This window comes from Akebia trifoliata, chromosome 9 (assembly GCF_017979445.1).
Source record: "Akebia trifoliata isolate Shusen 1 chromosome 9, ASM1797944v1, whole genome shotgun sequence".
In the NCBI taxonomy this organism is placed as follows: Eukaryota; Viridiplantae; Streptophyta; class Magnoliopsida; order Ranunculales; family Lardizabalaceae; genus Akebia; species Akebia trifoliata.
In genome coordinates, this window is record NC_141383.1 from 26,303,568 (window position 1) to 26,326,549 (window position 22,982).

At 35.3% G+C, this 22,982-nt stretch overlaps 3 protein-coding genes and 1 non-coding gene across 7 annotated transcripts; 1 reads left to right on the forward strand and 3 right to left on the reverse strand.

The window, feature by feature from the left end:
- Positions 1-2,078: 2,078 nt before the first annotated feature.
- Positions 2,079-7,146, reverse strand: LOC147395085 (Adenylate kinase family protein). 2 transcript variants are annotated; one of them, XM_086454435.1, is made up of 6 exons: positions 6,940-7,146; positions 5,081-5,226; positions 4,848-4,967; positions 4,556-4,723; positions 3,849-3,938; positions 2,079-2,386 (listed from the first exon to the last, which is right to left on the reverse strand). In XM_086454435.1, the coding sequence occupies exons 1-6, from the start codon at positions 7,046-7,048 to the stop codon at positions 2,285-2,287; spliced, it is 735 nt and encodes a 244-aa protein (XP_086310561.1). In that variant the 5' UTR covers positions 7,049-7,146; the 3' UTR covers positions 2,079-2,284. The 2 variants fall into 2 exon arrangements, with proteins under 2 accessions (XP_086310561.1, XP_086310562.1); XM_086454436.1 differs by having other exon boundaries at positions 5,081-5,237; positions 6,940-7,071.
- Positions 7,147-9,633: 2,487 nt separating this feature from the next.
- On the reverse strand, positions 9,634-12,904 carry LOC147395086 (putative adenylate kinase 7, mitochondrial). Its single transcript, XM_086454823.1, has 4 exons — positions 12,490-12,904; positions 12,052-12,192; positions 11,368-11,598; positions 9,634-10,343 (listed from the first exon to the last, which is right to left on the reverse strand). The coding sequence occupies exons 1-4, from the start codon at positions 12,832-12,834 to the stop codon at positions 10,191-10,193; spliced, it is 870 nt and encodes a 289-aa protein (XP_086310949.1). The 5' UTR covers positions 12,835-12,904; the 3' UTR covers positions 9,634-10,190.
- Positions 12,905-14,276: 1,372 nt separating this feature from the next.
- Positions 14,277-19,978, reverse strand: LOC147395087 (arginosuccinate synthase family). Of its 3 annotated transcripts, XM_086453952.1 has the most exons (11): positions 19,743-19,944; positions 19,386-19,448; positions 19,230-19,288; positions 19,054-19,135; positions 18,792-18,933; positions 18,557-18,605; positions 18,185-18,367; positions 16,266-16,340; positions 15,999-16,184; positions 15,138-15,226; positions 14,277-15,015 (listed from the first exon to the last, which is right to left on the reverse strand). In XM_086453952.1, exons 4-11 carry the CDS (start codon positions 19,097-19,099, stop codon positions 14,460-14,462), a joined length of 1,326 nt encoding a protein of 441 aa, XP_086310078.1. In that variant the 5' UTR covers positions 19,100-19,135; positions 19,230-19,288; positions 19,386-19,448; positions 19,743-19,944; the 3' UTR covers positions 14,277-14,459. The 3 variants fall into 3 exon arrangements, with proteins under 3 accessions (XP_086310078.1, XP_086310075.1, XP_086310077.1); XM_086453949.1 differs by lacking the exon at positions 19,386-19,448 and having other exon boundaries at positions 19,743-19,978; XM_086453951.1 differs by lacking the exons at positions 19,054-19,135; positions 19,230-19,288; positions 19,386-19,448 and having other exon boundaries at positions 19,743-19,978.
- Positions 19,979-21,216: 1,238 nt separating this feature from the next.
- Positions 21,217-21,299, forward strand: TRNAL-UAA (transfer RNA leucine (anticodon UAA)). Its single transcript has one exon. It is a non-coding gene; the product is annotated as a tRNA-Leu (tRNA).
- The last annotated feature ends 1,683 nt before the right edge of the window (positions 21,300-22,982 follow it).

Sequence of the window (22,982 nt, forward strand, 5' to 3'; positions counted from 1 at the left end):
AATCAGGAGTCTTAATTTAAGTATGATAACATCATAGACTTATGCCTACAATTAAATTAAGAGTTTGTCCTTTCTCTCTCTCTTCGGATTCTTTATCCTTGTCAAGTGCCAATCAAAGTCTTAATAAAATATTTGATGATTAATCAGATTTAAAAAATAAAAAAAATTACAGTAATTGAACTCGTGGTACACAATCGTTGTCTTTTAAAATGAAATTTGCTTACTACATGATCAATATGAACTAAAGATAGTAATGCGACTCCTAAATATATCTAATGTACAAGTTTATTCTCTTGATTACACTCCATCACTTTAAAATTCAGTTTGACATCTCGTTCATGGACGAAACCGAGTAGTCCTGGATGAGTCAACTCATATTGGACGAGATAATATTTAACTCATTTTATAGTTATTTATTCATACATGCATGGGTCATGTTTAAGGGCCAATTTTTTGGTCAACGTGTTTTGTCCTAATGGGGTTAGAAGTTTCGGAATGGGATGATTTTGACGAGTATGGCCTCTAAGGTGAGGAGATCGGCCTCACAAAAAATTAGGCCCATTCTAAAATTTCTAACCCCACGTTTACAAGTTGAAGAATCGTAATCCGTCCCATTTTTGTAAATCACTTTTGATTGGGTTAGAAGTTTCAGATTCGGCTGATTTTTCGTGAGGATGATCTTCTCACCATAGAGATCATCTTCACAAAAAATCAGCCTATTCTGAAACTTCTAACCCATATAGGACAAAACATGTTGGCCAAATAATTAGTTATTGAACATGACCGTATAAGTATTTATATTAAAATAATTATAATTTTTTTTTTATTAAATAAGATAGATTAGAAGATATTTAATCATATTTCACTTCCCCATAATTTAATTACCAAAGTTTTTATGTAATCCGAGGTAACTAGAAAATTGAAGTTTTATTTGAATCTAGAAAATTGTATCTTTCATAAAAAAATAATAAACTAAAAGTCAAAACTCAGAAGTACTGAAATATTTTATCTTCCATAACGTGCACCACTTGGATAAGTTGTTTCTGGGTTATTTCCAGGACAGAAAGGCTTGCAAGTTTTCAAACCAAGCCATCAATAATGTACAACAACATTTGCTGTCTGTTGAACTAAAAAATAGAGAATGCTTGAGAAGATAAACCAACAATCGTATGGTAATGTATAAAATATAAGGAAAATGTTTAAGTAACATTAAAATTGACATCGTTTCGCACATTGCTGATGTGGATGTGTGAATAAAACCATGGATTTTTTTTTTCATCGAGATATGAGTAAGTGGCATCTATGGTTCTGTGCGCACCAATGTGTGAAACGATGTCAATATCAATGTTAATCCATCACGACTTAAAATATAATCACCATGAATACTAAAACTAAGTTGAATAATGATAAAGTGACCTCAAGATTGTACCTCATATCGCACATCCCGATGTGAAAGTGTGTAGGAACCATACATGCTTTTTGACTTGTATCTCGATGAAAGCATCTATGATTCCTACACAGTTTCACATCAGTATGTGCGATATGAGGTACAATCTTGAGGTCACTCCAGCACGATTCAACTAAGGTGGTTGGAACCCACTTACATGCAAAGGGCACACATCCAACCCGATCCCAAGTCAACTACAGAAATTTCTCATGAAAAATAGAAGCCCATGTCGGATCCTTATTTTATTTTTTTGCAATTATAAATGTTGTGTCGATAATCTTCTCTGGGCATGTCCCTGCCATGCCCGGATAACACTTCATTGTCATTGCCGCTGCTGGTAAAAATACTAAGAGACGACAGTGTGTTCATTTGTCAAACTTTGTAGGGAAGTTCATTCACTATTTGTGATTTATGAATCCAATTTCAGGGTTCCATATATGAGACTGGTGTGAGGATGGTAGCATTGTCGGATCATGAGATGTGGAATATAAGATGTTCGTCACTTTTCCATCAAATGTAGCTTCTTCAAACATAAATTCTCTGTATCCGATATAATAAAGATTTATCCGCAAAACCATGAAGAACTAGAACGGTTTACCAAATCAAATTTGTATTAAAAAAAATTCTCACATTTCATCAATAAAAATTTTATTTGAGAATAAATCCAGTAACATGAAAACACCTCAGGGCTCATATAATCCGCTTGCAGTTGCAATAAAAAGGGAAGAAAGAGAATGGATCGAATGATCCAACAATGTATCAGATTGCATGTATGGGCAAAAAAACGAGGAACAATTCCAGAAAAGTGTCTTTGAGTCGATCGGGAAGGGCATGTTCTTATGAAGAAAGCACCTTCTGAACTTCAACAGTAACCTCTTTCGGGGGTTTCTCTGCATGAAGTTGTGCAACGACGCCCTTCTTGGCATAGTAATCAATGACCTGCAGTTCAAATGTACAGAACACTTCGTGAGAATTAACATAGTTAGGGGAGGGGGGGAATAAAGAAAAATTGATAATGGTACAGGAGACAATGTAAATATGTTTGGCAGAAAGCAAGAGTTCTACACACGCAATGTATGGGTTGTGGATCTATACCCCAAATTTTTTATTATCCAGCAAAATCACCCTACTGTCACATTCTAACTCAGTGGGAAAAAAAATCACGTAAGCAGCATTATCACATTCATTCAAAACAAGCCAAACATTCACAATTACACGTGACACATTAATTAGAAATCTGACGTATGACTCACAACAGATACGCAGACTTTATTTCTTCTTTTCTCATAAAAAACATAAGTCACTTTTCCAAAACTCCAGGAAAAGTATTTCTCGTCAGTATTATTCAAAACCAATTTGTAATACAAAAAACTTCCAAATCATCAATAAAATTGATGGATTTTTTCATATGGAAAATTTGAATTACAGAAACTTTTCCAATTAAGAATTTATGTGTGCTGAATGCTAACTGGGGTTCCAATCATCTAAATAATATAATACCGACAAGTAAAAAAACTAGCAACTTTCCAACAATTGTCGGTATATAGCAGCCATAAGATTCACAAGAAGTGCTGTCATCAGAACCTCAAAAGTATTCATAACCCTTGTAATATAAGTAGCAATTAGAACTGACCCTGAACCAAAATAAGATTGTGAGAGAGAGAAAAATGGAAGAGTGAGGAGCAAGATATAATGAAGCCTCTTACATAGAACAAGTGTTGATGGCCAACTCAAAAGACTAGATCATTCAATTGGTAAGATATCCTCAGAAGGTTCACACAGCATACATCACACAAACCAGAGTCCTAACTATCCCATGCAAGGACTTTCTCGTGAGCATTTAACCTAATATTTTGTAGTCTGGCTGAGTTTTAGGTCTAGATGGCATGGTTAAGATATTCCCATTGGCATTATTCATTCTTAAAAACTCAACCATCTTTGAAAATAACTTCGAGAATGAAATTCAAGATAGATCTAGATTCACAGGGTAGCAGGTAAGGTTGCTAGGGAGATAGAAGGCATCTATCAAAAACAACATTACTAATTTCTGAATAATTTCATTGTGACCGGCAGAGTCCCAGAAATAAATTCCATAATGGCAACTTTGAGCTCTTTGAATAAGCAATTAGAAAAATGACTTCCTGATACCAATTTATTCTAAAAACCAGACCACAAACATTTTATATTTGACAAAATCCATGATGACTAGCAGAGTCACAAAAACATATTCCATATCTGATACATTGAAGCCTATCAGCAATTAGAATAATGACTGCATTGCTGATAAATAATGCTAAAACCACAATCTACAACCATTTTTTATATTTAACAAAATCATGTTTTTTCCTCTCACATAAATTCAAAACAGGGAGAATCTAAATAAAGAAGGAAGCATGCATACCGGCTCGGTTTGTCTGTGGAATGCCTCCAGCCTTGACTTGAGAACTGCTGCAGTGTCGTCTTTCCGCTGAATCAAAGGCTCTCCAGTGACCTTTGGAGAAAGAAAAAGAACCAAGTATAAATGAGTTCACTTGTCAATTACATTCAACCAACAATCTAATCAGAATAACACCGTTTAGACTCTCTACACATTGTTAAGTCATCAAATATGCCAAGACCAGCTCAAGTCCGCCCAAGAAAGTCAAATAATTTCATAACGACTAATATTAAAACAAGCGGAGAACAATCAGGAAAAAACTGGATAGACAAAACACCACTCATGTTTATAAAATAAAGCATTAGCATTTAAGGGCAGTTTTGCACAGATAGAAGTCATTTTAGTGACAATTATACCAAGCCTAAGACAACTGGCAATTGACGTTATTTACCACATGCCTTACCAACTTGGCTAAGTTGGCACCCTCACTAATGCGAATGAACATTATTTCTACAATGATTCATAAAATAGCCACCAAAGACAAGATTACATTCCATGATATTGATTTAAGCTGCCTAACAATGCTAGTCTAGCTTGGAGGATGGGGTATCTAAAGTATTAAAGCTAACTATATCGATAACTAAAAAGAATGCCAATTATGGCTTTCACAACACTTACACTAAGAAAAAAAGGAAAAAGAAATAGAGAGTATGGCAGTCACATTATCTTACATCATCAATACCAGAAACTTTGGGAGGAGCAAATTTTGTGTGGTAAGTCCGGCCACTAGAAGGGTGAATCCAACGGCCAGTAATTCTCTCCTCCAAAATGGAATCATCAATTGCAAAGTTGAGCACCTTGTCAATTTTAGTTCCCTGCTTTTCAAGCATATCATCAAGCTGCACAAGAAACGGTAGGACCAAGAACAGAAGTAAGTAACTAGACAACTTAAACCCAATAAAAGTACTAGAAAAACAGACCGACATGATAGGTGATATAAAGAGATGGAGAGAAAGACAGAACCTTTTCTGCTTGAACTTCTGTCCTGGGGAATCCGTCAAGAATGAAACCTTTCAGACATGATGGCTTCTTCATAGCTTCGTCGATAATTCCAACAACCAAATCATCAGAAACAAGTGCTCCCTGAGAAATTGTGAAAATCCAACCATGGAATAACAATTAAAAATATGGTTGTGAAAAACATTGGACCTTACAAAGATCTTAAGGCCAAAACCAACACTATGAAAGGCATTTACCTTATCCATAGCCTCTTTGGCCTTAATCCCAAGTGGAGTTTTAGCAGCAACAGCAGCTCTTAGCATATCACCGGTAGCCAAGTGGCACAAGCAATACTCATCCTTAATAAGGGGTGACTGAGTGCCTTTTCCAGATCCAGGGGGACCTGCCATTCATCTAATTTTACATTATTATGCTCATTGCAAACCCCAAGCCCCAAAACTCATCATTTGTACAAAATGTTGGAAGCTCAAACCAGCTTATGCATCTAAATAAGGGGGGAAAATACAAAACTAGCCCTAGACCTCTTAAACATATAAACAAACAAGACCAACCAAATTGTAAACCACAGATATTTTGAAAGAAAAAAAAACATAAACTAAGCATTAAAATCAATGCCAATCATTCTTCCCTAAACCAGGTAATTGCATATGACAACACACCTCACCAGGGGTGGATTTAAAGTAGGGGCAATGGGGGCACTTGCCCCCACAAGAATTTTTAAAATCTGTAAGGATGTATTTGTTACTACAACCAACTTATCAACAAAAAAAAATTGTTACTACAACTAATAACAGAGGCGAAACATAAAATCCCCCAATTGGCCCCACAAGAATTTTTTAAATTTATAAGGATTAATGTGTTACTGCAACTAATAACAGAGACGAAAAATAAATTCACCGATGACCCCCCACAAAGAATTTTTAAAATTTAGTAGGTTCTTAGCCCCCCCACCCACCCACACACGCACACGTAGAAAAAATCCTAGCTCAACCCCTGAACGTCACTGATAACAAGTTTGAGTGTTTTTCTTGAGTTAAGGGGACAAGTAATCTTGGATGACAAAACAAATTTTGTTCATTGAAAATATGATTTTTTTACTTGTTGCAAGACCATGGAGTCCACCAGTTCAACCAACTCATCCCCTCTCCATGCATGATGTGAATTTTGAAGATTTAAACGGACATCAATTCACAAGTCAGTACTCCATGGGCTTAATTTTAGAGGAGACTGTCAAAATTTCCAGAGATGACTAAATGAACCATATCCATATTTTATTATATGTGAAAATTCACCCTCAAGATTTGTGAATCTAGATCTTGGGTCATGACAGTCGTGACATCAGAAAACTAGGGATTAGGGTCCTGTGAGGGAGTAAAGAAGAGTATAGGACTGTAGGTTATAATGTCATAAGTCGTAAACCAAAGTTTTGTGATGGAGGAGTCCATGCCGGGGCAAGATAACCCCGAAGTAGAGACCTTGGGTTCTAATGTCGACTCAAGGATGACTAGAATCAACTCAAGAAACACCTTTTTCAAGTCTGGGTCATCAGGAACACAAAGTTGTTGTCCAAGGTTGCAAGATCAAACCAGGAAAAAAAATACCTATGAAATTAGCTCTAGATGGAATCCTCTCAAACAGATAAACAATCAAAACCAACCAAATTGCAAATCACAGATAAAAAAACAGAAAACACAAACTAAACATTGAAATCAAAGCCATCATTCTTCACTAACAGTAAAAAAAAAATTCATTTAATGGGGACTAGAAAGTTCGAAGCAAATATTTTTTTAGTATTTTTCACTCTCAACCCTCCTGTTCTCAATGCTAACACACCCATTAATAGTACAGATCGTCTCATAATTAACAAAAATAATAATGAAACCCCAAAATCCAGAAAAAAAAAAAAAAAAAAACCTTAAATGCCTCCCCTCCCCAAAAAACCTTCCACAAAGAAAACTCCACCAAATTTACAGACGAAACTATATATATCAACGTAATTTCATGGATTTCGTAATCAAAATCAAGTAAAAATTCACTAAACAAAAGAATCTTAACTGCCTATGAGAGAAAGAGAGAGAGAGAGAGAGAAAGATACCTATGAGAATGAGGCGTTTTTCTGGTTTGGAAGAACATTTCATTCGGCGAAGAAGCTCTGTCATGATATCAACAGAGGGGATGTTTTCTAAACCTTCTGAGCTCGCCATTATCAAAGATCTCTCTCTCTCTGGTTTACGCCCTGCGGAGGATTATAGAGAGAGAGAGAGAGAGACTATGGTTCCTTCGACGCTTGAAATCAAATCAGGTCCTCTACTTTTAAATGACCATTATAACCCTATGTGGCCGCCAAAGACACAGATGGCTTATAAATGAGTAAATTAAATAACTTTTCTAAATATTAAATAATAATTTATTTATAATAAATAAAATAAAATAGAATTTTTTTTTTATGTTAATACTATTATAACTATAGAGTCGTGATTTTCTGACTCAAAAATTTTCACTCAGTCTATACACAATCAACGTGGCAAGGGCACGAAACCATATACCTTTTTTTCTGGGATGCACAAGGAAGACGATCAACGATTATGTGCCCTTATCACATCAACCGAGTATAGATCAATGAAAATTTTCAAGTCAAAAAATCATTAGTGATAGATTTAAGGACAATGATTTTTAAATTCGGTATCGCATCTTGTCTCGTTCAGGTTCGATACCGAGTTGTCTTGGACGAGTTTTCCGATACATTTGAGACGTCTTGTGAGATAATTCAAAAAATTATATTATGAGACGTAAAACTCGGTCAAAAAATGACTTTGTGAGTTGGTCTCGTTCAGCTCTGACATCGAGTTAACTCAGGCGATACGTCTCGATTTCGGACGAGTTTAAAAACCATGTTAAGGACAAGATATAAAATCCCATCAAACAATCCAGGAAGGAAAAAATCTTAATTGCACTTTCGGACCAAACAGGCAAAATATCGAGAATATATGAAATCTCAAGTAATCGTTAAAAGGATAAGGGAAAGATGTTCTTAATTAGGAATTTACCATGTGGAAAAAGATAAAAATGGACCACATCAAATAAGGAAATAAAATTTTAGACTAAATCATTCTTAAATTAGAGGAGAATCCAGATCTATAAAAGTCACCTCAGAGTACAAAGATATACAATCTAAGAAACCCATAATTATTATTCTAATAGAATTGATGTTGATTTGATCATCGGAAAGTACTTTTTACTGAGCGTACAAAGGAATCCTCAAACATCTAGACTCAAAGCATGGTTTAGAGGGAAAAAAATTTGACCAACACACTAACAATTAACTATGAGTAATCTTTGTCAAATTTATATTAAATAAAATTTTAAAATTACAAAATATTATTAGAAAGATGTATAAATGAATTAATTTATCAAATATTATTATGGGACAACTTAATCATTATTTTAAACAAGAGGGGTATTTAGGTCAGTTCATCTCCCATCAATGTTGACAACGTTAACTACATTTGTCTGCTCTTTACGTCACGTTCTAAGCTAGGCAGGCCGTTTGGTTGTTGGAGTCAACTAACTCCACCACCTTAAAATTATATTTTTTATTTAATAATTATATTTTGAAGTTCGATTGTTTGGTTGGTTGAGGGGCTTCTCAACCACTCTTATTGTCAAATAAATATTAGAACCTCGGTCAAAAGATAATTAATGGAAATTCTGTACTATCTACTATCCCTATGGTTTTGGATCTATTGGATATACCCCTGGGGTTTCAAATTGCTTACATATAGGTCCCTTGACCATAGTCTTACGTGAAACACCCTTGTCTCTCAACCTCTCTGAAAAATAATAATAATAATAAGAGTCTTGATAATCTGACACTCCCCTCTAAAACACGCCCCTTTACACACTCATCACAGAATCGTAGATCATTTGCCTTGGGATACACAAGAAAAAGATTTGTGATTCTATGTATCTCGAGGCAAATAATCTACGGTTCTGTGATGGGGGGCAGGGGGGAGGGGGGGGTTGGGGGTTCAAAATATCGTTATTCTAATAATAATAGTAATAAGATAGATATAGACACCACCCCACAGTAACTGATCATCATTATACATCAATAGTTGAAGATGATAGGGTTGTCAATAGATTAAGTTTGGACTGATTGGTATTAAATTAGTATTGATCCTATAAACAATTTATCTAAAGGACCCGTCCGTGTGTCATATTAAGTTTCGAATCCATTGTGATATAATTATTGTTGGTTCAAGTCTTATTCAATTAAAAACAAAAATCAATATTTTTAAATATGTCCTGATTCAATCTGGGGCCGATTCATTGAGACATGATTGATCCAAAAAGCTAAAGAATAAGTTATCAAAACGAGTCCTCATTAGAACCCAAATCCTTGATCCAAACGATGATGGCTCCACTTTTGAACATTGCAGAGTGTGTTTTGTTATCCGAACCAAGACTCCGTGGAAGGTACATTTATCCCTTTATAGAAGGTTTTGCATTTATTTGGGTGTTTGGAGGAAAGTAGGTTTGTCATCCCTCCAAAGTTCTGGATTTGATTTTGGAATTGTGGGTCTTGATTTCTTCTGTTTTAGTGCATTTTTTGGTTTTCTTTTGATACTTCGGCTTGCATGAATTCAATTCCTGGTGCACACATAGTTCTACTTTGAGCTAGCTTTCCAAGTGTTGGGTATCCTAGCAGTGGCATAGGAGTACAAATAAAGCAAATTCAGGGAGTTTCAACCAACCATATATAGTGGATAAATGCGAGTGGGATCGAGTACAATTGGAGTTGTAACTGTTTCAATACTTGGCAGCTTTGGGTTTAATTACAATCACGATAAAGAGCGTGACAAGATTTGGTTAGTGTTTAAAACACATTGGGCTCCTAAACAAGCCATGCACGCAGCTCTGCATTCCTATGTATTATAAATCCAACAAAAATGTGCCACGTAGACACCATATGTTGCTCTATGAACGGGACGACTTGTTTAATTATGGTGGCAGTGATATGAAGTGGTAAGGCCTCGAGGGGGTTCATCACTTGGTGCTGGCTAGCAATAGCTGATAAGAGTCAAAATTTGAAGACTAAGAACACACACACACACAATCACAAAAGCCAATGCACACTGCTTCTTTTCCTAGCTAGAACAACTTTACAAATTCGCAACCTCAACGATTGCATGGAAGCTAAGAAAGGAAAACTTTACGAGAAAATCCTCGAACCCACAAACATGTACTTGCTATAGAAAGCTCCAAACATCTCTTTGAGCTGCACTTGGTTTGTATTTACTATAATATGCTGAAACTAAACAATTAGTTGACTTGAACCCAAGCAGATCATGCTGTCAAATTCTCTGAGGAATGGATTGCAGTCATGTGTGGGAGATGTAATGCGGCCAAGAGCCCTTCCCAGGTTTCTCCAGCTCCACTGGCGACTTGGAAGTCAAGAAGCTTGTTTTGCTTCCTGTAATAATCTTCCAATGGCTTTCTCTGAAAGAAAAAAGAAAATTACTCAATTAGCAACATTTTCAATCTTGCTTTCACCTTTGTATTTATACCCGTAAAAACATAATGACACATAAGTATATAACTCAAGCTTTCTATATTTTTAAATTTTGACGACTTTGTAGATCAAAATCAGGGAAGGGATAAATTTACCACATTAGGAGTGTGTGGAAGAATCTAACAAAACTACTGGTATATTAGACACGATATGGTAACCTCGTTACAATATTTGAAAAAAACTTTTTCAAAAAAGATCCATTTCAAGATGCAAGACCAAGTGTCTAGCCAAACTATATGGTGTGAGATTTGCATACAAAATCTTTCTGTACCATTTAAAAGCAATGTTACCATTGCTTAACAACTATGATTTTGAGTAAATAAGAAACAAGAAAGAACAAGAAAAAAATAGAGTACAGATGATTCCGACAAGGAGTTCCTATAAGGTTGACGTTATGTAATACGAGGTTAGTGATTCCAAACAAGTGGCAATAAAAGATGGGAAGTTGAAGGCTCTCCAAAGAGGAATTCTACCAGTGTAACTTACTAGTAAAATATGGGGTTAGAAGAGCAACCCATCAAGATGTCTCTATATATCTGATTGTATCAAAGATATACATTCATACAGAACAAGTTTGAAAAAAAAAAAAAAATGCATCAGTTAACAACCAAGCAACTCCTCATAGAGACACCTTGAAAGTTTTGAGTTTGCCGAATGTGCCCTCGGCTCACAATAAAGGAAGTGACCATTGTAAATCATGTTTTGTTGAATTATTCAAGAAGCAAGACCAAGAACAATTTCCTAAAATGGATTTTCACGCAAACTATTAGGAAGAAAATGTGTTTTCTTTGTAATTTAGCAACACTTTCCTCCTTTATAACCTTAAGGCCTTCATAATCAAACCTTCATGATCTAGATATTCGTAACCAAAAACAAGTATTATTAAACTAGAAGCATAGATTGTGCCCAAAAGTCAAAAGACCTAGTAATTTATGAAGAAATATGGTTTACCTGCTCGGCATAGATTCGCAATTTTTCTTTTTGAGTATCTTCCGTATTGGAGGATTTCAGTTGAGTGTGTTGCAATTGTGGATTGAGACGAGTAGATCCTGAATTTCCCGTGCCAAGAGATTCTTGACAATGGGAACAGATTCCACTTCCCAGAAATTTCTTCATCAAGCACTTCTCTGTGCATTTGAAATTCACAACTAGATCAATATCAGCAATTTGGTCAAGAATCTCCTGCAAACAAATAAAGGAATCAAGAAAAAGATTCTCAGTGGTAAGCTAAGTTCTGAGTAAAGTTTCCAACATTCGACCCTTCACCCCCTTTTGAGTTTTGATTCATGGGAAGTCACCCACACATTTTTTCATAAACATTCCCACAAAAGCGAACAAACACACACACACTTACTTGACATTCTCATCCTACACGTTTGACTTGTCTATCTATCTCGTTGGTGTCTCAGACGAGATTTAAAACCTTGATGGGAAGTCACCACGCATTTTATCATAAATATTCTTAAAAACCCACAAATGCGACGCGAGCACACACACACACACACACACGCTCACTTACTTGACTATCTCCCATTTTCAAAACAGTTGGAAAGTTTTGTCAAATGGGTTCAAAGATTCTCTCTGAAATTACCCAAAAAATAAAAAATTGAATATGTCAAAGACACTTCAACTTACAGCTTGAATTCGAGTTCGAGGAAACCCGTCAAGAATGAACCCAGTTTCACCTCTGTAGTATCCTTCCTCCAACCTCTTCGACAATAACGCAAAGATTATATCTTCCGGAACAAGCTTCCCTTGGTTCACTGCATTTGCAATCTAATTCAAACAACCGAAAAAAAAAATTTAATTTTAATTTTAAAGAATTTAAAAAGGTTTTCCAACCAATTTTCTATCAGAAAAAAAAAATCCAAGATTTTAGAAGAAAAAAAAAACCGAAAAAACTACCTATTTCATTAAAATGACGAAACCACCCCTAGCGCCCAATCAAATTTACACGAAATAAGAAACTAGGAAGTCTAGTAGAAGTTATAAATATCAACCAAGAAACAAGAAAATAAATGAATTTTAATTATAAATTTTACCTTTAAAAAGCGAAATAGTAAAAAGAAATACCTGTTTGTAGAGAGAACAACGAGGGCTGAGTTCTTGGCGAACGAGGCTTCCCATGGAAATGTGAGGAACTTCTAGAAGTTTCGAGAGTCTTCCGGCGTACACGTGTTTCTTTGCGCCGGGATTCCCTATGAACACCCACTGTACTCCCCTCTTCGACATCGACCCTTCCGACTCGTCCTTCGGCGCCTCTCCGCGCCGATTTATGTAGAGCTCGTCTTCCTCTTCTTCTTCGTAGTAATCGTATTGAAATTGGAGCGCGGCGGCTCCGTAAAATCGGATCGGCTCGAAGCCAATGCGCCGTAACAGAGGTGGCGCTGCTGTTTTCAGGCGACAAATTCCGGCCATTTGGCGTAAGTGTTTAGTTATTCCGGCTAAAGAAACAGAGCAAATGAAGAGGGCTTTAGGGATGATGGAAATGAGATTAATGTGGAAGTACCCCTTAATTTTGAAATAATTACGTTGGATGCCACTATCTGGCGTTTCGATTTCAGCCAGGTAGCTGGATTAGAGAAAGTGATGATTCTAAGAATGACACGTGGACAAAGGCCAAATGTCAAACCTTTTTTAATCATGAAAATTTATTTGGTCGAAAATAGCCCTGGTTTGATGTGAAGAGTTTGTGCTGCACGAGCGCCGTAGATGGATTTATGAGAAACGAATCACGAGGTAACAGTACACCACCACTTGAGGATGTATGGACAAAGATGGAAATATATGCAAAGAAATAGAGGGCACATGTTAAAGTGCAATAAATACACTTTAGGAATAAGGACTTAAAGGGTATTTTGATATATAAAAAAATTAAGGGCATTTTCGAGATAAATTTTAATTTTCAAAGTGTATTTATTGCACTTTAATGTTTGCCCTTCGGACACAAATTAACAAAAATTAAAATTAAAATTAAAAATAAGCAATTTATATAGAGGATCTGTTGACTCCTAAGAATGACTCATGAAAAAATCATATGATCCCCAATCCTTTAAATGCAAAATCCAACGATTGAAATTTATCCTCAAGATAAGTATCTTCGAGATTTGTATAATCAAGATATTCAAAAATCTCAACAATTGAATTTTGTGTTTAAAAGATTAGGATCATGTGTTTTTTTCATGTGTCATTCTTAGGAGTCAATTAAAAAAGAGAGTTAGTTACTAACGCTACATCATGTGCAATTCTTTGATAATTTACATAGGAAAGTGGTGTGACATTAGTAAAAGTTCGTGTGGTAATAGTTGCTTTAAAAAAAAAAAACCTTGATTTTCTTCTCAAAATCAATCATCTTTAAACTCTTCTCAGCATATACAAGAAATTTTTCTTCCAATCAAATCAGCATTATCTTCAATCAATCATTTTCAAGCTCGTTTTAAACATTTATAGAAGACACTCTCTTATCAAAATTCCATCAATTTCTTCTTTAAATCATTTTCTAACAGTCATTCAATTTTAAAAACATCTCTAGACATCTTATGTGTAAGTGAAAATCAAAATGATTTTCATCCTTTTCTTTTTAATACAACAAGGTGTTGGGACTCATAGTAGCGGTGAGACAACTTAACTCTTAGCACACTATATCTCGTCCAAATACCTCGACCAGCCCCCCGCCCCCAACAAACAACACATAATAAGTCAGAATAAATCCATGTAGGTGGCCAATGAAAGGGCTTGAACTCAAGCCCTCTCCCTTTTCGGTGAGAGGCTCTAGCCACTACGCGCAATGGGGATGAAATGATCCACCTGCCTAAGGTACACAGGATGGATCGTGGCCATAGAATCATCACTGAAGAGACTTGTCCCAAAAATATTCATAGCTCACACAGAATAACTCTTAGAAGAGTGACAATGCTCAAACAATTTATACTACAGATAAAAATCCATAAATAGACTCTTAGCACCTAAAAGATAGAAAACTACCAAACTACTATCATCCATCTTCGACAATCCACCATATCCTAAAAAATAGAAAATAAGCCTTAAATACTCTTCTTCCCAAGCATTGCTCGAACCCTCATAGGTAGACCATAGAGTCGAATAAACCCAGCAGCATCAGCCTGATCGTAAATTTGCCCGCTCTCAAATGATGATATATCTTGCCTATACAAGCTATATGGGCTTGTCAAGCCAGCTACAGTGACAGATCCTTTATAGAGTTTCAGCTTTACGGATCCCGTTGTGGTTTCAGTAATCTTCTCCATAAATGCATCCATGGACTCACGAAGCGGATCAAACCACCGACCAGCATACACTAGCTCAGCATATTTTAGGGCAAGCGAGTCCTTCACCTGTATAGTTTCACGATCAAGCGTTAAGGACTCGAGCTCACGTACAGCAGTGAAGAGGATGGTTCCGCCAGGGGTTTCATAAACTCCACGGCTTTTCATTCCAACAAGTCGATTTTCAACCATATCAACACGGCCTATTCCGTGTCTCCCACCAATTTCATTGAGCTCTGTGAGTAGTGATGCTGGAGAGAGGTTCTTACCATTGACAGCGACCGGGATTCCTGAAACTATTTGGATTTCTATGTATCTGCATTGTATAAATGAACGAGAAGGAAAATTGAGTTGATCATGAAGATTATGGGGGACAATAGAAAATTGTCCAAAGGACTTGTCAATAAATTAAAATGCAAAAGAAACAAGATAGCTTACTCAGGTGTATTAGGTGCATGTTCTGGGTCTGTACTCATCATGTACATATCTTTGTTTGGCTCGTTTGCTGGGTCTTCCAGAATGTCTCCCTTCCACAACCAAGATCAAAGAAATAAGACACAAAACTTCCCTTCCCCTTACAATATACTACTAGGTGGCATGTGTAAACGCACATCTATCAAAAGGGCTTATATGTAATTTAAAACATCAATTAAAGGGTTTTCAAATAGTAAATAGTTAAAAATGAAAATTTTGTAATTTTGAAAACTAACGATAGGTGATTCTAGGGTCTTGAGAGGTAATTTCTTGTTTTTTTTTTTATATACTTAAATGATCCTGATTATATTTATTTTAAATATAAAAGTGGGGGCATTTATGGCCACTCAAATTTTGGTGTCGAACCACTTTTACTCCTCCTTCTCTCATTATAAAAGTAAAAATATACTCCAGAATAGTGTGCCATGTAGTTATTATGTCTCGATCCAAGTTGGAGACAAAAGTTTTTCACATGTAAACCAAGACATGTCAAGGATCTATCCACAGCATGTCTGGATAAACAACATAAATTGCATGAATGATGATTACCAACGATTGGATATGGGCTTTTTTCATCATGGACTCAGACCCTATGACCAAAAAAATGCTAAAAAATTCAATGGATATGAATCACCTATCAAGCTTGACTATTTGGACGTAGGTCCACCAAGGCCTGACACTGTTACATGGCAATTACTATGATCCACAATGCAGGATAGGTATTTGTGACCAACAACTAAGGTTTCTCCAAATAAATTAGGTCATAAAATGAAGGATGGTGGGATATCTAAGGAGCACCCTAACTGAAAACAAATCCAAAGTTACCTCATGACTAAGGTGCCATAGGTTCCGGTCTCTGCTGTAAATAGATTTCTTTGTTACAGGAACGGGCACATTGTGTTTCTTTGCATACTCGATAGCATCTTCCCGGCCTTGAATTTCCCATTCCCTCCATGGGGCCACAACATTGAGGTCAGGATTTAAAGCAAAAAAAGTGAGCTCAAACCGGACCTGCAATAAGATATTGTGAGGCACAAAATGATTTTAGAAAGAAACACAGCACATTCCTTAGAAGAAAACTATAAGACATACTTGATCATTTCCCTTCCCCGTGCACCCATGTGAAACAGCATCTGCTCCAACTTCTTTGGCAACATCAACCATGGCCTGTTATTGAGAATACATGGAGGTGGAACAATCAGATTACTTTTAGGTCAAAAATGTAAAACAGCATTGAAAGGAGAAACAGTTCAAAGAAGGAAAATAGAAGTTGACACAGGGGTAAGTGAATGGGAGGGGGTTGTTTTCCATCAGAAACCAAACCATCCATTAAACATCCATAGATGTGGAAAAAAAAGGCCAACTTCAAAGTGCTTCTGTGCACAAGCATCCATATGTGGAAGCACTTCTATTCTATCTATCATCTCATTCATTTTGTCTTTTTACTTTTTCATTTATATTCAACCTTAAGAAAACATATAGCTTATATAAAGTTATGAACAGCTCAAAACTTATAATTATACTATTCAAATTTAATAATCTGCATTGATAACTAATACTGAAAATTCTGGTTGGAAGCTTCTTGAATTGAAGGCTGACAGTCCCTGGTTTTTCATATTGGTTGCCATATTTGACATAAGAAAACCAATATTTTAGGACATCAAATGCCACATGAACAAGATTTCCAAGCTCATGATTCATGAAGCAGCTCATGGGAAAATTTCAAATCCAAACTATCAAGAGACAAGATGTCAAATAGTGGAAATTTTGAGATTACAAATAGGCTCTATGCGAAGAGCAAAAAAAGAAAAGTGCATAAAGAAAATTAGAATCTCCAAATCAACTACAAAGAAGACTTATTTGATCGTTGTCCCAGACTCACACTAACTAAAGAAAAATCCTATAACCACTCAGTTACATTGTGTAGATATGGCCTCCCCTGGTACAAACTTAAGAGTATTTGGCTATTTGTATGATAAGTATCCTAATAAGGGTAAATTTTATTTGGCATCTAGACAATGTACTCTGGAAGGTAAGCTAATGCACATCTCTCTTCTTAAAATGTGTTTGCTAAATCAACATTGTATGTCACTGTTAATTAAACGATACAACCCCATGTCATTTCTTTTCCCACAAAATTTCACTACATGCACACTCTCATACCTTCTACAATATCTCTTTGCATGCGCTTTTAAGTCCTATATACATAATCTCCATCTAAAAGTCTGTACCAATTTAACAAGCTAAGAAATTGATCTTTCACAGACCCAAAATCATCACTAAATCCAAAATCAGAAATTCCCCAGAGTGTGATACCTGTGATTCATTATATTGAGAGAGAGAGAGAGAGGTCACTTTTAGGCTATGTTTGGATTGAGGGAAGTGGAGAGAAGAGAAACTCATTAAGAGGATAAGAGAATGGAAGAGAAGAGAAGAGAAACTCAATTTCCCTCCACCATGTTTGGATTGACACGAGAGAACTTGGGACAACTTCGGAAATTTAAAATATCTTAAAAGAGATCTAGGGATAGAGTTGGAATTATAAAATATTTTAAAAGGGTTTCTCTCCTCTTCTCTCCACTTTAGGAGAGAAAGAAAACTCATCTTTTTTTCTCTCCTCTTCTCTCCCCACTTAACAATCCAAACAGGAGAAATGGAGAGAAACTCATTTATTTCCTCTTCTCTTCTCTCCATTTCTCTCAATCCAAACACAGCGTAGAGAAAGGAAGAATTGATGAAAGAAGAGAAAATAGGAGGATAAGAAAGTAATTAAAAAGAAAAAACATAGTCTAGACAGGAAACAGGGCACCCATTTACAATGCATTCAAATAAAGAACAAAAGAAACGAATGTCACTTCTCAACAGAGGATCATATAAAAGGATTCATACTGCGTGTGTGCGCGCGCGTGCGTGTGTGTGTGTGTGCCATGTCATGCATAGTGAAGCATCCAGAATACATTATATGAACCTAAATATACAAACTCAAATAGTTTGTCTTTGTAAGAAATCACCTTAGCAATAACGGGACGCGCCATTGAAGTCCCCAGCAAATACTTCCTTTCATATATAGCACCAGCTCGCAAGCAAGGAAATATGTAATCTTTCACAAATTCCTCCTTCAAATCCTTAACAACTAATTGACTGGCTCCACTTGCCTTGGCCTTTGCTTCCAAACCTTCCATTTCCTTGATACCCTATAAAAATTAGGATTTCAGTCAATGGAAACTTACTTCAACTCGGAGATGAGGACCTCTTGACAAGACCACAAAAATAAAGATCTGCCATCTTGGAGTACATTCTTATCGGAACATCACTTATCATCATATAAGACTCAATTACATAACCCAATTTTGAAGGAGACAATGGTAATACTTGTGACATACTTGACCAACATCCGCGGTGAAGCAAACGACATCACATCCATAATTCTCCCTGAAATGTTCAAAGTGATAGAAGAAGATGAGAAAAGAGGAGCACATCGTTCAAGTGGAAAAGAATATTAGTATGTATCAATCCAACATACACATAAATCAAGTGAAACAAAGAGAAAATGATACACAACCCTTTGTTGTGCACTCAAAGATAAGCATGAACATAACATCGAAGCCATAGAAATACCTTAGCCATGGGACGATAACTGAAGTGTCCAAGCCACCACTATAAGCTAAAACCACTTTATTCAATTTTCCACGCAATCCTCTCCCATTAGGAGCCCCGGAAACATCGGTCTCTTTTTCACTAACCACTGCCGCTTGAATTGCTGCATTTTAAGATATAGTGCATGAGATTTGCAAAAATCACAAACGATGGTTGAGTCATATATGTTCAACAAATTAGACTCTTGCACCCATAGACTGGTCTCATAGTTTCAGCTGAATACCCCGGCTGGTTGAAGCTTGAGAAAGATTTACATTGCAATGTTTCATTGCATTCCCGTGGATCCCACTCGAACTTGCCCCAAACTATTTGATAATAAAACCATCATCATAACGAAGAAAAAGCTAACCAAAGCATGAACAATTAAAGATAAATTTTTGAGATCAACGGGGTCACTACCTCTTTGTACAAAGACAACTTTCTTGAGCAGCATAGTTTATTAAGATACAGAGATGATTCTGAAATTAGATATAAAAATAGAAAATTACTTCATAAGCACAAAACAAACCACCAAAATACATAATTTGTTTCCTTCTTTTTTGTTCTTCAAATCACCTTCCTGGTCTATGCCCCTGATTACTCGTCTCTTTTACTTCAAATTATGATACAAAGGTGATTCTGAAAATATATTTATAAAAAAAAAATATTCAAAATTACTTCATAAGCTCAAAACAAACCATCAAAAGACAATTTTTTTTGTTCTTCAGATCACCTTGTCCTGATCTATACCTCTAATTACTCATTTCTTTTACTTCAAGTTAACAACTCTTGAATCAAAATCGTGGATAATTTTTTCTGTGATTCTTATTTCTCTGTAAACAGGTGAAATTATAGGAAACCCATGAAAATAATTTCCCATTGGAACACCAAATCATGTTAAAAAAAGGAATCAAAACTAGAGACGAAGCTTACTGGGTTTATTGGCGTCATTGAAGATCGGATTGGAGGAAGAAGAAGACGAAAAGGCGTGCAACTGCGCCATGTGTGGCTCTACAATCAGCAGAGAAGATTAAAAATTCTAGGGTTTCTGCTCGTGAAGATTTAGCGGGCAGTGGCAGGTTTCACTTTCTCTCTCTCTCAAGTCTCGAGTGGAAGAGCCAATAAGAACTGAGTCGGCTGTACAAACGAGAATATGGTAACTTTCTTTTGAATTAGAACTTAGAAGTGGGGGCTCTAAGTAGGGTTTACGCCACACGTGACGGATTCTCTTCCATCAATCAAATTTTTTTTTTTTTTTTTAGGGTGGACTATTTGCACCCACCCTTTTACTTATCTCACCCACGTAAAAAGATAAGTTAGGACAGGCAACAGATAGGTATCCAATTGGATAGTACTGTATCTAAATTCAAATCCGAAAAAAAATGGTAATATCCAAATTTAAATTTGAATTCGATTGAATATCACTAATCAAGATTCGAATTCGAATTTGAATAATATATCGAATATTTGATTTGATCCAATAAAAATCTTACAAAAATTAGATTTGGTCTATACCATTATCTTCAAACTGTAAAAAATAAATCAAAGATGGCAGTCGACTAGAAAAGATGACGGTTATGGGATTTTACTTTATAAAAAAATAAATCTGTAAAAGGGGATTTTACTTTGAGAAAGAGAGAAAATGAAAAGAAATATCCACTTGAAATCCTGGATGCTCGTCGATCGGAGAAGATGGAGGTTATGGAGTTCGCATAGTGGGAAAAAAATTTATTTTACTTTGAGAGAGAGAGAGAAAAAATATCTACCTGGATGCTCGTCTACCAAAGAAGAGAGTAGTTATGGAGCTCGCATAATCGAAACCCTTAATCTTGTTGGTTCTTACGTTTTAGACTGAGAGAAAATAAAGATTTGAAAGATTTGGAACTAACCTAATAAAAAATATGGGGTTTCAAATTCTATTTGAAAATCAATATTTTTTATTTTTATATTAAATCTACTCCAATCCAATATTCATTATTAATAATAATAAGTTAAAAAGTAAGATTGAAATTAACATTGTGGGAGACATTAGTGTGCACATAACCATTGATACTTCTCACTCGTATCTCGATGACAAGCATCTATGATTCTAACACATCCCCATCAACAATGTCCCTTGCAATGTTACTTCAGCACCACTTTCAAATGTTATAGACATACATCATCTATCCAAACAAAAATATGTAAAATAAGTATATAGTTTATATATTTTCTCACATATAATATGAGTATGATTGATCCAAAAACAAATCTTACTATTTACAAGATCCCTAGAGCCCAGATTAATACATCTAGATACTACATTTTTTTAGTCTGATTTAAGTCACCATTAATGTATATTTTTTAATAATTAGTTCTGACTTTAGTTTTGTAGTAATTAATTATTTTTAATTTCTCAATCAAAATTGCTGGTTTGCCCGAGAGGTTAAGGGGGAAGACTTAAGATCTTCTGCACATAAGTGCGCATGGGTTCGAACCCCATAGCCAGCACTTTAGAATTTTTTTTTTTAATGGGAAAATATTTATGCTTTTCCACTATTTTTCCAAAAAATATTTGTTTGAAATTATCTTCCACCGAGCCTCATAGCCAGCACTTTATTTAATAAGTAAATAAAAATTTATTGGAAAATATTTATGCTTTTCCACTAATTTTTTCTGGAAAATATTTGTTCCGAATTATCTTCCACCAGGTCGTTGTTATGAAAAGTTCTATTTTCCCACATAAAAGCCTATAGTACCCCATACCGATAACCATGCTTCGTCAAAATAATTCATCGAAAAATTTGTAATGGTTGTAATTTTTAAATGTTCTGATAAACATAGCTACTTGTTTGCTAGTAAACATGACCACTCAAAAATATTTGGCTCGATTAAGAGAAGCTGAATCATTAACTCTAATGGTCATTTTAACTAGGGAAATGCAAGCCATGAATGCAAGGATGTCGTTACAATATTTTTTGTAAATAATTTTTGAAGACGTTTTGATAATTACGTCGTTATCAAAATAACGATGACATTCCTTATATTTTTTGCATTAAAAGATAAAATAATAAATGTTTTGTGCGTTAGCAATCTACATAGCAATAGACTTCACACGATTTATTTCTTGCTTAAAAAATACAAGGATGTTATTACGATATTTGCAAGTAATATCATTATTAAAATAATAATGTCACTCTTTATTTTTTGCATTAAAAGATTAAATAATAATTAAATTTTTTGATATATCTATGAAAAAATAGTGATCGTGATGATATTTTTACTTACCTTAAAATACTTTATTTAATATTAAAATGAAATAAGGTGGAATAGAATTTTTTAGAGACAACAATTTGGGTGGGCAAAAATGCCCCACTTTTACATTTAAACTTAATAATTCTCTCAGGTTGTGTTAAGTAAAAAGTGTAAGGAATTACAATCCCTCAATGTTACAATCACATTAGAATAATGAAAAAAAAATCCTTTTATTAGTATATCTTTAAAATCTCTTAAGTTAATTTCTTCTACTATATAATGAGACCAAATTTTGAATTTCAAAAATGACCCCATCTTAACAGTTAAACTTAATGTGAATGAACATCGTTTTGGTCAATAAACAAAAAATAAAAAATAAATGCAATCCCACGTCAATAAAATCATGTTGACAAGTTTTAAAAATTTACAAAAGAGTAATGATTTTCTGACTCCCTCGCGTGGCATATTCAAAATACTCTCATGATGTGTCATGTGCTAGAACAATAGATCTGTGTATCCCAAATAGAGACAAGTCGTATTTTCAAATCCCCTCCCCCCCCCTTCCGACACATGCCCCTCTAACGTGGCATGTGCTAGAACCATAGATTTCTTTCCTCATGATACACAATTGCACATCTTTATGGGCTGTACAGTTGTGTATCTTGAGAGAAAAATCTATGGTTCTAGCCCATGCCATGTCATGGGGCAAGTGTCAGAGTAGGCGTCACAAAATCACAACTCATCTTTAAAATCAACTTTCAATAAAATATTTAAATTATAAATAAGTCCTTCAGCACATGTGTATTTTCACATGCTACCTTTTAGTTAGGTCTTAAAACAGGTCGAATTCGGGCCAGATATGAGTATGTCTACATCTATATCCAAATTTTTTATTCGAATCCAACTTAGATCCTACTAGCAAAAATAATATCCAAACCA

Bases quoted from the DNA above. Each gene is read 5' to 3' on its own strand.
- LOC147395085 (XM_086454435.1), bottom strand. From the start codon at position 7,048: ATGGCGAGCTCAGAAGGTTTAGAAAACATCCCCTCTGTTGATATCATG. The intron at 3,939-4,555 runs GTAAGATAATGT...CTTTCTCCAAAG, and splicing joins AAGTTTCTGGTATTGATGAT to GTCACTGGAGAGCCTTTGAT. The intron at 2,387-3,848 runs GTATGCATGCTT...TTTGAACTGCAG, and splicing joins TCCACAGACAAACCGAGCCG to GTCATTGATTACTATGCCAA.
- LOC147395086 (XM_086454823.1), bottom strand. From the start codon at position 12,834: ATGGCCGGAATTTGTCGCCTGAAAACAGCAGCGCCACCTCTGTTACGG. The intron at 12,193-12,489 runs GTATTTCTTTTT...TGTTTGAATTAG, and splicing joins GTTGTTCTCTCTACAAACAG to ATTGCAAATGCAGTGAACCA. The intron at 11,599-12,051 runs GTAAGTTGAAGT...ATTTGTTTGCAG, and splicing joins CTCGAACTCGAATTCAAGCT to GAGATTCTTGACCAAATTGC.
- LOC147395087 (XM_086453949.1), bottom strand. From the start codon at position 19,812: ATGGCGCAGTTGCACGCCTTTTCGTCTTCTTCTTCCTCCAATCCGATC. The intron at 18,606-18,791 runs GTATTTCTATGG...TGAACATTTCAG, and splicing joins GTTATCGTCCCATGGCTAAG to GGAGAATTATGGATGTGATG. The intron at 18,368-18,556 runs GTATGTCACAAG...TAATTTTTATAG, and splicing joins TCACCGCGGATGTTGGTCAA to GGTATCAAGGAAATGGAAGG.